At 35.4% G+C, this 14,956-nt stretch overlaps 2 protein-coding genes across 3 annotated transcripts in view; one reads left to right on the top strand and one right to left on the bottom strand.

The window, feature by feature from the left end:
- Positions 1 to 5,670, bottom strand: part of LOC118280338 (copper-transporting ATPase 1) — an 82,423-nt gene extending 76,753 nt beyond the window's left edge. Inside the window, exons 1-2 of one of the 2 annotated variants that reach the window (XM_050701841.1) lie at positions 5,351 to 5,670; positions 147 to 240 (exon numbers count right to left, since the gene is read on the bottom strand). In XM_050701841.1, coding sequence (XP_050557798.1) covers positions 147 to 159 — 13 coding nt within the window. In that variant the 5' untranslated portion in view covers positions 160 to 240; positions 5,351 to 5,670. The remainder of the gene's footprint in view (positions 1 to 146; positions 241 to 5,350) is intronic. The other variant, XM_050701845.1, reaches the window with a different exon arrangement.
- Positions 5,671 to 6,333: 663 nt separating this feature from the next.
- Positions 6,334 to 13,682, top strand: LOC118280512 (glia maturation factor beta). The gene is made up of 4 exons (XM_050701977.1): positions 6,334 to 6,541; positions 8,922 to 9,031; positions 10,265 to 10,352; positions 11,115 to 13,682. Exons 1-4 carry the CDS (start codon positions 6,434 to 6,436, stop codon positions 11,232 to 11,234), a joined length of 426 nt encoding a protein of 141 aa, XP_050557934.1. The 5' UTR covers positions 6,334 to 6,433; the 3' UTR covers positions 11,235 to 13,682.
- Positions 13,683 to 14,956: the final 1,274 nt, after the last annotated feature.

The following is a 14,956-nucleotide window of genomic DNA, read 5'->3' as shown; positions in this document are numbered from 1 at the left end:
TGTCATGTGTATGTGAACTTGTATGTTTGTAAACTCACCCACGACACAGGAGGAAATCCTAGTGTGGGGCAACCGTTTTTTTTTTTTTAAATAAGTTATAATAAAATTCTAGTAACTAATATAGTTATAATTATGAACAAACTTACATGTGGAAGACATGTTGATATATTAATGTTGCTATTTAGTAATATTATCACAAAACTGCACTGCCTGTCCAGTCCATACTGTATGTTATGTTATCTGAAACAAACAAACACACGAATCATTTACTATTACATAGTAGATATACCTATATATTTTCTATGGTACTAGCGACCCGCCCCAGCTTCGCATGGGTGCAATGGTGATATATTATTCATGTATTATACATATAAACCTTCCTCTTGAATCACTCTATCTATTAAAAAAACCGCATCAAAATCCGTTGCGTAGTTTTAAAGATTTAAGCGTACAAAGGGACATAGGGACAGAAAGCGACTTTGTTTTATACTAACTATGTAGTGATAAGCCGGTAAACGAGCAGACGGATCACCTGATGGTAAGCAATCGCCGCCGATCATGGACACCCAAAAACACCAGAGGCGTTACAATTGCGATTTGGGGGTTAGGAATTTAAGGGTTGTTGGGGAATTGGGAATTGGGAAAATTGAGAAGGGGGGAAATTGGGCCTCCGGTAACCTCACTCACACAACGAAACACAATGCAAGCGTTGTTTCACATCGGTTTTTCTGTGAGGCCGTGGTATCACTCAGTTTATTTGGTTTCTAGAATAAGCCGGTAAACGAGCAGACGGACCACCTGATGGTAAGCAATAACCGCCACCCATGGACACCCGCAACACCAGATTTGTAATTGTGTCACCGGCCTAGTTATTAATTTCGTAACCATCAGATACTCTAAATAAAACCTTTACCCAACCAGATATCGAACCTAGATACTATTGCTGAATTAGTCACGGTTGTAACCACTGATCCATTGTGACTAAGTTTCATAACAAATCTAAGGTATTGTTTAATCAACATCAATTTTCTATTTAGTAACTAATATGAACCTTAATTCAATAAAAATAAAGACTACTTTCCCTTAAATCAAATATCCATACAATATCTACTAACCACACAATTTAGGAATATGAATCTTAAAAATTTCAGCAATAAAGACTATTTTCCCTTAAATCAAATATCCATACAATAACTACTAACTAACCTAATTTAGGAATATGAATCTTAACTTCATAGTAATAAAGACTACTTTCCCTTGAATCAAATATCCATACAATATCTACTAACTAACCTAATTTAGGAATATGAATCTTAACTTCATAGCAATAAAGAATATTTTCCCTTGAAAACAGTAACAGTAACCTTTCTATTTAACTAAACATGACTTTGAATAAAAAACAATTTTATCAAAAAAAAAAACCGACTTCAAAAAATAAATATGTATTCCAAAAAAAATTAATATGCACTAAAAAGTAAAAGAAATAATTGCGTATTTTTCAACAACTTAATAGATCAACTAACTTTACTAACTCATCACACACATTATAATGTAAGTAGGTACAATTATTGTTATTTCTGGAGTCGGTGTCAGCCAACTAGGATAGGTTTGTTATTTACCTATTATCACAACAAAACATTACAGTTTTACACCAGTTGTAAGTAGGTACTCAACCACCACTCCGCCCGTGCCGTGCTAGTTGTTGGCGTTTCCTAGGCTGACACCGACTCCAAAAATAACAATAATTGTACCTACTTACATTATAATGTGTGTGATGAGTTAGTAAAGTTAGTTGATCTATTAAGTTGTTGAAAAATACGCAATTATTTCTTTTACTTTTTAGTGCATATTAATTTGTTTTGGAATTATTTATTTTTTGAAGTCGGTTTTTTTTGTTAAAATTGTTTTTTATTTCTTGATTTTTAGTGATTAACTTATTTGAGTATGGGTCGACCTATTAAACGCGCTGCTCATATGAGACAGCGCCGTTTAAATGAATAATATTAATATCTATCCATATTGACGTATAAGTACATTATTTTCAAATGTACCTGATACCCTTACTTATGATCTGCTGAGCCGACAGCTAACAGTAACCTGTTCATAAGCTACATACATAGTCAGTTGTCAAACACACAAACAGATTAGATACCCACATAGGTATACAGTCATGTAACTCAGACAGCACATCAAGCTACCCATCATTCTATACCAGATATGCTACTATCTGTCTTGAATTTTATGGCTACTGAGAAAGATAAGCTAGTATGTATCACTTCAACGTAAACGCAGAGCTCATTCTGCTCATTTTTAAGGAGTTCCCGGGATTATCTTCCACATTTATGGTCAGACTTTAAAAACAATTCTATGGAACCACACTGCCATCGTACTCTTTCAAACACAAAAAGAATTTCTCAAATCGGACTATAACTGCCAGAGATATGCATTTGTCAAACACAAACAGATTAGATACCTACATACACATGTAAATCAGACAGCACATCAAACTACCCATCATTCTATACCAGATATGCTACTATCTGTCCTGAATTTTATGGTTACTCAGAAAGATAAGCTAATATACATCACTTAAACTCAAACGCAGAGCACATTCTGTTCATTTTTGAGGAGTTCCCTGGATTATCTTCCACATTTATGGTCAGACTTTAAAAAAAATTATATGGGACCACACTGACATCGTACTCCTTCAAATACAAAAAGAATTTCTCAAATCGGTCTATAACTGCCGGAGATATCGATTAACATACATAAAAAAAAAAAAAATACGGTCGAATTGAGAACCTCCTCCTTTTTTTGAAGTCGGTTAAAAATCAACCATAAGTACAAGGTTAGTAGGTATGTTATTGTTTGTTATAGTTAGCGATGTTTTTTTCTTTTGTTATTGTTACTAGGTAGTCTAGATATAATAGGTATTTACTTTTTCTAAGTATTGTGTAGTTTCTAGATTATCGTAAGTTTATACATTCTTTGGTTTAGTAAAACATTATAAGACCTTTTTCTCTTTTTACAAATGGGGGTGAGCCATACTTCGGTACTCCTGGGCCGGGTCGACCGGAGTGATACGACGGCCTCACAGAAAAGCAACGTGAAACAACGCTTGCGTTGCGTTAGTCAGGTTACCGGAGGCCCAAATGACACCCTTCCCAGTCCCCGATTCCCAAATAACCCTTAAATTCCTAACCCTAAAGACCGGCAACGCACTTGTAACGACTATGGTGCACCGAGTGTCGATGGGCGGCGATTGCTTACCATCAGGTGATCCGTCTGCTTGTTTTCCGGCTTATACCATAAAAAAATATTGGATCTTTATCCATGGGCTGACACATTCTGGCAGATGCTAGTTAATTATTAATAAGAACACAGTTAAATAAAGTGTGACTAAGGAATAACTTTACAATGTTTACATTACACATTCTTCTTTAACACCTGAATAAACTTAAAAGGTTAACTATAACTAATATAAAGGTTATAGCGGTCATAACTTCTGTTGTAGGCAACCTATGACATTAGTTTTTGTTAATAATACCGTCAGGTATTTAAGGATTGTTGGGGATCGGGGATTGGGAAGATTGGGAAAGGGGGGTAACAGGGCCTCCGGTGACTTAACTCACACAATGCAAGTGTTGTTTCACATCACTATAATTGGCCAAATCGGTCCAGCGGTTCTCGAGTTTTAGCAAACAGCAAATGATTTACATATTTAGATGGACCAAGAAGGCACTTTAGAATGTTAAAGCAAATAGTTATTATAATATTTATAAAAATGTCTGTCTGTCGGTCAGTCCTCTAGTGAAGGTATTAGCTTATTCAATCACTTCAAAATAGCTGAAGGGATCGGGATGAAATTTGGAACAGGGGTAAATTATGGACTGGAATATCACTTGGGACATTTTTATCCCACGGGAATATGGGTGACGCCGCAAGCAGAAGCTGCTACTACAATAAAAACTAAATGTCAGTTAACTAACTAATAGGTATTAGAAAGTATCTATTTATATTAAAAAGGTAATTTGTGTCACTTTCACTGCCAAACTACTAAACTGAATTTATTAGATATTTGCACATAAATTGATGGTACATTATTGACTACTTCAAAATCAAATTAAAACTTTTTAATAAATTTGGAGTACCTGTTTGTGATATTGAAAGATAGATACACTCAAATCTCATTTTTTACAATTTTTATCTGTCTGTTTGTTCTGGCTAATCTCTGTAATGGCTGGACCGATTTTGACAGAATCCCAAATACTGTCAGAAGTCATTATTCTAAGTGGAAGAAGTCATGGACAACAGCTAGTAAACCATAAATACAAATATCAGTCAAAGGTACAATATTAAAACAAAAACAATAAGAAAATAACTAAACAGACAACAAACAGACTTTATCAACATAGCACCTTATGTACCACCATTTGATTGTATTGTTGTACATTAAAGAAAGAATAAATAAATAAATACATTCCTCAACTAAAACAATAGATCATGTTACACACATAATAATGCTACACATTTTTATTTTAAAAAGGACTTTAGTAGAGTGCACACACAATACATAATACAATGTACACCTACTTAACACCATTTGTGTTATTAGTCCCATGTAATAGGGGGTGAGTCTATTGCCATATACTGGACACAATTCCAGACTCCGTGCTAGATGATTATAAAAAGAAACATACTTGAAAAAAATCACTATATAACTACTTCTCCTACCACAGATCTACAGGAAGAAATTCCAATAGGAATATATAGCACCTTTATACTTCAATTATATATATTATCTGTTATTCTCTATGTTATATATGTGTACATAAAACAATAAATAAATAAATAAACAACACCTTGCAGCTTGCTTTACCAGGGAATCGAACCTAACACCTCTCGCGCGGTAATCACGACAGCAGTAATAAGACAAAGGAGACAGTCTTTTGTTTTTAGCAAGAATTAAATATAAGCCTCAAGAACTGAATATATTAAGTGTTGTATGGGTATAAATATTCAGATTATTGCTTTACAAAGACAAGGTCCATTCTCATTTACATATTTAGGTCAGTAACACCACACAATGCTATCTAAAACGACGATTCCCTTATCATTAACCAATATTAATCCCCAAATTGAGTAATTATTACTAATTACGCCTTCTATCTCTAGATAGAACGGATTATAAACTGTTTTAAATGACATTTGAATATTAATAAGACAGTTTAGTGTAACAATGTGAAAGTTACCCACGACTGTCGATAATTTCACAGAAACTCAATGTTATGAATTCTTAAACACTGTTTGTTGCCAGTATCGCTATTCACAAGTACTTTACAATACTTACAAGCACCACAGAATCCTCAACAATGCTGTCGACCTTTAATTAGGCCGCCCAAACACACACAATTGTAGAATAACGATAAAATTATTTAATAATATTTTTATCACCAACAAACACGACACGATTTTATGTGTTTTCACATAAAAAATACGGAAAAAACTTCGGGAAACACTGAACGGAAGTTGTTAACTCACTTTAGATTTGGTGGGAAATATTTTTTATTGTATTTTTTGTTGATATTTTAACAAAAAAATGTCTTTGTTGCTCTCAATAGGCAATGTAGGAAAATTCACTTTTCATTTCAATCCGTGCGTCAACTGTCAAGTTGACGTTTACGTTCTGAATGTCGCATTGGGAAAATAAAATGGCAAGAACGTGTTTTTTATATCTTTATTTATTTAGAGGCTTCTGATTATTAAATAACAATATTCCAGCCCCATTGTAGCTCGTACATAGAGATACATACATCCCTAACTAAACTGAGACACCTTGTAAGCTAGCTGCACATAAAACCTTCACAAGTAGGTGCTTAGCACTGCCTAAGTTTTAAAACTTAGATTTTTCAAGTATGAAGACGCTTTGATTGCTTTCAATTGTTTGTTTAATTTATAAAAAGTTATCATATATAAAATAATATTAGACAATATGATTGACAAAATATTAAAAGTAGATAATTGGATAACATTTATATTTACTAGATAAAGTATTTGAACGTCATTTTAGAGATGAGTGAAGTCATTACTGTGAATCGATTTAACTATTCAATAATTAAAAATCAATCGTCAAATGATACGTTTTACTTTAAGAAACGCATAAAAAACATGAAACTTTCTAATTTACATTCGTAAAAAAAGTCATCAATCACAGTGTTTAACGTTTTTTGTCATTAATTTCCTTTCAATAAAATATATCTGATTATAATCGATTCTGAAATCAATTAACTAAACAATACTTTCATACCACTATTCAGCTGTCACTGAAGTCAAGAGGGCGTTGTTGACGTTTAATGTCATTTTGTCGACGTAAACAAGCGCGCTAGTGTTCCTGTATTTATTGTTTATTTTCATATAAAATCAATTAATCACCATGTCGGCACACAACGTTAACGTCTGCGACATCACAGACGACGTGAAGGAAGTGTTAAAGAAGTTCAGATTTCAGAAACACACGTCGAATTCTGCACTCATACTAAAGGTATGTTTTGCGCCGATTTTGTCAATATTTTGCTTAATTTAACTTATAAAGATCAGCTAAAAAGCTAGTATACCTACTCTAGTATAGTATAGACACATATTTATTACTGTTACAGTGTATATTTAAGTCTTTTTTCCATGATTCCGGTCACTAGTCAGGCTCCATTAGGTTTAGTAATCTGAGTCATTCAAGCATATCTGTATTCTGACGTCACGTACGTGATACTCGACTACTTGCACAGGATTCTCGTTATTTTATTAATTTACATGATTCATTGTCCACTGGCGTTGTAGCAATTACAATATATTGATAATTTTTTCATTATGATGTTGTTGTGACTTGGTTTTGCGGCTTTAGAATAAATATGTGTGTTAGAGCCTAGCTTCTGCACTAATGGGCTGGTATGACTGGAGTGGAGTCACAGCCTCACAGAATACCCACATGAAACAATACTTCTGTTGTGTGAATTGGGTTACTGGAGGCCCAATTACCCCCTTCTCAATCTTCCCAATCCCCGATTCCCCAACAACCCTTAAATTCCTAACCCCAAAAGGCTAAGGCTAGGCACTTGTAACATCTCTGATGTTTCGGCTGTCCATGGGCAGCGGCGATTGCTTACCATCAAGTTATACATCTTCTCGTTTACTAGCTTATACCATAAAAAAATATGGCTCTCCCATTTACTACATTATAACTTCACCACATTCTTTGCCAGAGTCCGTGGTACCCGAAGGGTAAGAAGGGTACCTGAGTGTCTTCAAGGCCCGAGTAAACAGGTTGCTTATGGGCAGACATGCCCCATCATAGGCCGCATCATCACTTACTACCAGGCGATATAGTAATCTTACACCTGAATACTGAAATGCTACTCACTTTTAAGTTGAACTTAAATATCTTTCTATCTCTGCCTTTTAAATAGAATTTGTAGTGACAACAATTTTTAAGAGTGTCTTTGAATTTAGTGACATAGAAAATACATACATACATATATAGAGTTGATAATTAGAATAAGTAAATGAAACAAGTACTTGCTACTGATATTTTATTCGCTGTTCAATATGTCTAGATAGAAGGTCATATAATGTTGTGGTCAGCGGAATGACTATACTATTACAGCGACCACAACATGCGGCTATCATGATAATTATTCACACATACTTGCTTGCTAGTTATTCCCTGATGATACACTGTGTACTGATAAATAATAATAGATAGTGCCACTCTTTGTTCAGGACATTCGTTCCAATTTCCATGCTAAGTTAAAAATAAATTAATAATTCCATTAAAATTAATTGATAATAAATTAACTAAATTATTGCGGTTGCCTTACATACATTAATGGAGAAAAGCTCTACTAGTTCATTAATATAAATTAGTATGTTGTTGTTTAGTATGTCAGACCTCAGAATCAGGGTACTTTTCCACCAGAGATGTGCTATGCCACGTTGCTGCGGATGCGTTTGGCTTCCAGCAATCATATTCATTGGTACACATAGCTTAGCACTCTTGAAAATGGACTCAGCATAATTACATTAATTAATAGGGATGACAATTTTTTTTTTATTTTAATGTCCGTCTTGTAGATTATATTAAAATATTAATCACGTATTTTTTATTTTCTTACCAAAACAAATACTTTTGAACATATATTGATTTGAAATATCGTGTGACGTCACTTCTAGGTACGTTTTATACGTAGAAATGACGTATTTGCTCCCACTCCTAAACGTTTGATTCGTTTTATCTAAGTATTGTTATCTTATATGACAAAATAAAAAAATATGTGTCTAAAATTTTTTCATTACCTAACTAATTAGATATAATTTTCATACCCCGTCATCATCCCTATTCTCAATTAATTATTATGTTATCGGGTTACTCACGTACTGCTTTGACGAGGAACTCGACTAGTTTCAAGCCGTGCTAGAGGCTCATATTCATGAAATTAGTAGAGTTCCTCGTCAAAACAGTACGTGAGCAGTGCCGGCGTTAGGGGAGGCGTCATAGGCCGATGGCCCAGGGCGACAAATTCAGAGGGGCGCCAAAAAAATTAAAAACTACTACTAACACTTGACATTGCTTCTCTCAAGCCCTTACGCCGGCACTGTTCACGTACTGTTTTGACGAGGAACTCGACTAACGGCGCGTTCCAATAAACTACCGATCGGTAAATTTGCTTACGAGCCGTAGAATTTTGACATAAGCTCCATACAAAATGTGTCAAAATTCTACGGCTCGTAAGCAAATTTACCGATCGGTAGTTTATTGGAACGCGCCGTAAGTGAATATGAGCCTCTAGCATAGTAAGCCGATAACATAATAATTAATTTAGTACGTCTCACGAAAGTTACAATAAAATCCGTATTCTCTGTATCACCAGGTGAACAGAGAGAAGCAGACGCTGGAGGTGGACGAGGAGCTGGAGAACGTGGAGCTGGAGGAGCTGCAGGACATCCTGCCCTCGCACCAGCCGCGGTTCATTGTCTACAGGTGAGAAGGAAACTTCTTTTTTACGATTATCTTTTTATATTGTACCTATTAAATCTACATACATACATACATATCGTCACGCCTTTAATTCCCGAAGGGGTAGGCAGAGGTGCACATTATGGCACGTAATGCCACTGTGTACACCCACTTTTCACAATTTATGTTGTAAGTCCCATGTAATAGGGGGTGAGCCTATTGCCATATCCTGGACACAATTCCAGACTCCGTGCTACCACTGAGAAATTTTTCGAAAATCCGAAAAAAGCCCAGTAATACTTTGCCCGACCCGGGAATCGAACCCGAGACCCCTTGTTCGGCAGTCGCACTTGCGACCACTCGACCAACGAGGCAGTCTCCTTTTTCAGATTATCTTTTTATATTGTACCTATTAAATCTATGGAACGGACTATCATCGGTGCGTTTAATGCGAATCATAGGACCTTGAAATCTTCAAGAAAAGAGTGTACTCCTACTAAAAAAGTTGGCAACGCACTTGTCATCTCTGATGGTGCACATGTTCAATCGCGGCATTGATTGCTTCTCGTACTAAACGGAAAATCATCCAATGTCTTCTCTCGCTTTGGGCGAGGGGAGAGGAAGTGTCAGACTCTTACTGACTAAAAACCACCCCGTTCCTACTCCTGCTTTTCGAGCCGGAGCCCCGGTAAACCCCTAGGTAGTCCGCAGCTCCGAGGCCCGTTACCTAAAAAAATTTTTATGATGCATCTTGTTTGTTGAATAATAGTCTCACTATGCCACCTATCACGACTCGGTTTCGATTCCCAAACAGAGAGATTTTACGATCTTTTCAATCATATACCTTAAGTCACACACTCCTATAACTATGAGACTGAAGGCATGTCTTACGAAGTGCTTTTAAGTGTTTATACCTACGTATTATATTCATACCGGTGAACATAGGCGTAGCCAGGTTTTAGTTTCGGGAGGGGTTCAAGAAAGTGGACCCATTAAATGTGTGACCAAAAAAAAAAACAAAAAACTTCCTTCATACATGAGAAAAAAACAATTTATGTAATATGTAATAAACAGATTCATAGGTAGTCATAGGGACCATTGCCAAACAGGGTATGTACTATGCTAACTAGAAAAATAACGCTCTGTAATGTCTAGGTACGCATTTTTCGCGAAATCCCGCCCCCCTGGCTACGCCTATGCCGGTGAATATCTAGCCTATCCCTTTTTATAACTAACAGAAATGATATAATGTTCCAGCTACAAAATGGAACACGACGACGGCCGCGTGTCCTTCCCGATGTGTTTCATATTCTACACGCCCCGGGACGCGCACATGGAGCTGCAGGTCTGTTCGAACATTCAATACTTTTACTACTACTTTACTTACTACTACTAATCTTTTATTGAATATACTAGCTACTTCCGCGCGGTTTCACCCGCTCTGCTCGGCTCCTATTGGTCATAGCGTGATGTTTTATAGCCTATAGCATTCCTCGATAAATGCACTATTCAACACAAAAATAATTATTCAAATCGGACCAGTAGTTCCGGATATTAGTGCGTTCAAACATACAAACAAACCCTTCAGCTTTATAATATTAGTATAGATTTATCGTCACGCCTTTTTTTAGGCAGAGGTACACATTATGTTTAGACTGCCTCGTTGGTCGAGTGGTCGCAAGTGCGACTGCCGGACAAGAGGTCTCGGGTTCGATTCCCGGGTCGGGCAAAGTATTACTGGGCTTTTATTGGTTTATCGATTTTTTTTTCAGTTGCACGGAGTCTGGAATTGTGTCCAGTATATGGCCATAGGTTCACTCCTATTACTTGTAACACAAATGATTATTAGTGGGTGTACATTGTATAGCGGCAGTACGTGCTGTAATGTGCACCTCTGTCTACCCCTAGGGAGAAAAGGCGAGACGTTGTTGCGTGCATAGACTCCAGACTCCAGACTCCGTGTTACTACTGAGAATTGGGTGCCTACCTATTTAATTGTCTTGTAATATTGTTGTGCCCGACAGGGTCCACAATGTGTCCTAGTTAAGTTTACCACCTAAGCCTTACTTGTGGAAAGCAATAAAGTATTGAGTATTCATATTTGCAGGTAATGTACGCCGGCACCCAGAGAGCTCTAGCGGCGGCAGTGGGGGCCCCCCGTCTGCTAGAAGTAAGAGAGATAGACGAACTCACCGCTGACTGGCTGAACGAGAAACTGAAGAAATAGACTGACAGACAGTAAGTCAGTATTGTAGACGGGATAGTTTATAAATTAAACAATAATATACCTTAAAACGAGGTGAATAGAGACTAAAGTTAAGCGTCGGCTCGCATCGCACGCAACGGATTTTAGTTTGTCTTGTATAGAAACTCATACAACTGCGTCCACTGATCCGCATCGTACGGACCGCATCATCGGCAATGTCTACATGCGATGCGTACTGATGACGTCATACGGAATGCGTGCGATGCGTGCGATCTCTACTAGTTTCGAGTCACAGAGCCATTAGGCAGCGCGACGTCACCAACTGCGTACGCTGCTCATGATGAAGAGTCCCTCTGTGACTCGAAACTAGTAGAGCTTTTCTCCATTTGATTCTTATTCACCTCGTTTTATTTTTAATAATAATCTATATATACATAATAAGATACGTTATAAAAGACATAATATACGTAGGATAAGTATACATATAATAATACAAGGTGACTGGTAATTAGTGAACGATATTTAAACACGTGATTGTACTCATGATTACAAACAACTTTCCCAAAGATACTTTTTTTGTATACTCATTAGTTTTATTTTTATCATAATAAAAAAACAACAAAAATTCCTTCGCATGATCAGCTGTTAGCAGCAGCTAAAGTTCCAAAATACCTACTTCTTTTACCTTATTTCTTTCTTTTATAAAAATAAAACTAATAAGTATACAAATTAGGTAACCAGTAATAAGTATACAAAAAAGTTTCTTTGGGAAAGTTGTTTGTAATCATGAGTACAATCACGTGTTTAAATATCGTTCACTAATTACCAGTCACCCTATATAAGAGTCTATCTTATAAGCAAAAGACATTTTAAAATATAAGTAGCTTTCTGCTCACGGCTTTAAAAGGAAAAATAATCCTACACTAGTTTCTACCTGGCTTTGCCTGCGATAAAAAGTATCCTATCACCCAAGTCAGCTCATACCCTGTCTGTATACCAAATTTCATCAAAATCCGTTCAGTAGTTTTAAAGATCTAAGCATACATAGGGACAGACAGAAAGCGACTTTGTTTTATACTATGTAGTGATGTATTTTGCTTATAAATCAAGTAGTATACTTATATTTATTTTAAAAATTAACTCGAAATTACTCGAAAATGAGTCAAAAATCCCCGACTCGAGATATCAAGTGTATCAGCTAATGTTTATATTCTGAGTTCGATTCCCGAGTCGGGCACAGTATTATCGGTGTTTATACATACATATAATTATTTGCTAGTAGACATATTGACGTACTCAGAGACATTTAATGATTACTCAAACTATTCCTTAGTAACGATTTTGTTCCGAAAACAATTGCTAAGGACTGGATTAAGTAACCATTAAATGACTCTGAGTATTATATAGTAGTTAGTATTTTAGTATAATTTAAGTTAATAATAAAAACTGGTTTTGAAAACTGGCTGTAATACTAATAATATTAATTTTTATAATAACTATCGTGAGACATACTAAATTAACTAAAAAATCACGGTTTACTCACGTATATTAATGGAGAAAAGCTTATTGTGTAAAACGTAATTTAATATAATTTTTATAACATAACTAGAGTGTATATGAGCACCTCTGCCTACCCCTTCGGGGGTTAAAAGGTTTGTTATGTTATATTTGCCAGACGATAACGACTGTTATTAGTAATATATGTGTATGTTAAATATAGCCTCTTTTATATATAAGCTAAGATATATGCCATTTTTAGAAATTTTATATACCTAGTATAAAAAAAAACGTATTGCATTTATTCTGCTACACCCTGTATAAGGAGCCCCAATTCCCCCCTCCCCCCAATCTAGGGGAGATTGGGGGAAGATTCTTAAATCTCTAACCCCCAAAAGGCCGGCAACCGCACTTGTAATGCCTCTGGTGTTTCAAGTGTCCATGGGCGGCGGCGATTGCTTACCATCAGGTGATACGTCTGCTCGATTACCGGCTTATACCATAAAAAAGTAGATTTAGATGATCTAGGTTCGATATTCGTGTTAGGTTATGCATGGAACAACTCTTTGTGTGATCCACCAATAGTTGTGTCATGTGTATGTGAAATTGTATGCTTATAAACACACCCACGACACAGGAGAAAATCCTAGTGCAATTTGTGTCTAACACGAGATTCGAACCTGTATATGTATATTGCATAGTCATAGTCTCGAAATTTTAGTATTAATTAATGTTTTAAGTATTCTAAAAATTATATATTAATACCTACTAAGACAACTGAATATTTTGAACCAAACCTAAGGCTACAGTTTACCTATTTATTCTACACACTGTACAGTTAAATCTGTATAGTAAAATTGTATGGTGTGTAGCCTTTATTGCCTGATTTTGTTCCTAAAAGAATTGGATAGTTTCCTCAGTCAAAAATACATTCTTTCGACCTTTTCAATACATTAAAATATTCAAAAGTAATCACTCTTTCAATCATTGATTTGATGAACTACTTCAACTAAGATTTTTCTAGAAATAAGTCTGCTATTTGACGTAAAAATCTGATGACGTCATAATGCATTATTTCATACAAAATTCATAGAAAATATCGTTTTTGACGTTTCGAAAAAAGTATTGAATTTGACTAGTAGGAAACTAGTCTATTATTGCTAAGGACTAAGTTAAGTACCCATTGAATGTCCCTGTGAGGACAACAGTATGTAATTATAAATTATCTTAGGCCCAAAAATGTTTAGTTCCCTTAGTAATATAATTATTAGCATATAAGTAAGCATAATAAAGAAAATAAAGACTCGGTTACGACGTCAGGGTTCGACTAAATATAATAAGCTTTTTAATATAAGAATAATAAATAATATATAATATGTCCTCTATATTCCCAACTATACATACCGTATGGGGAAACCTCTTATGACTTAATTCAAACCACATATTTGTTATCATCTTGGCTGACGATATACGAAAAATGAGCGAAATAGGCCCAGTAGGTAAGCCAAAAAGTGCATTATTCTCTTTGAGCTAATTGGAACACTCTTTACAAATACGGCATTATAACAGCCGCGCCACATCTCCGTAACATTCCTAGACAACCTACAACATTACAGCTCTTCTGTGGTCAAGGAACATGGAGCTGTTCATACAGAATTTAATACTTGATTAATTTAATTATTAATTTTTTTCGAATTATTTTTTGGTTCTGTGGACTAGTAATACTTGTAGTTTCATTTAAGTCATATGTGTGATCGCCATACTGTATACTATCATAAGATACAGGGTGTAAGCGGAACGCTCCCGAAAAACGCCACAAATTGTTTATGTTTTTATAATTTTAATCGTTTTTGTGTTTGTATTATTCATGCTATATTAAAATTCAGCATTAGATTACAACTATTATTACTTAAAATAAACATTGAATTCTTTATTTTTTTTAAAATAATACACGTTTTTTACCATCACCTGTTTGCGACGTTTGGGAGCGTTCCGCTTACACTCTGTATACTAAATTTAAAATACAACAGCATGCGTTGCGACCGATATAACGCGTTCAGCTCATAATTATGAGCCCCGGTCGTAGCTTGAAACTAGTTGAGTGTCCTCGAATAGTTATATAAACACTATTATTGTATGTAATTTAACATAAAGGTAAGAAAATATATTAAAAATAATTATAAATGTGTATGTGTGTGTATTAGTTGTAATATTTAGGCTACATAACCGTCGTATGAGGCATGACT

Source organism: Spodoptera frugiperda, chromosome 21, assembly GCF_023101765.2.
Source record: "Spodoptera frugiperda isolate SF20-4 chromosome 21, AGI-APGP_CSIRO_Sfru_2.0, whole genome shotgun sequence".
NCBI classification, from domain to species: Eukaryota; Metazoa; Arthropoda; class Insecta; order Lepidoptera; family Noctuidae; genus Spodoptera; species Spodoptera frugiperda.
This window is presented reverse-complemented; position numbering and strand designations above follow the sequence as displayed.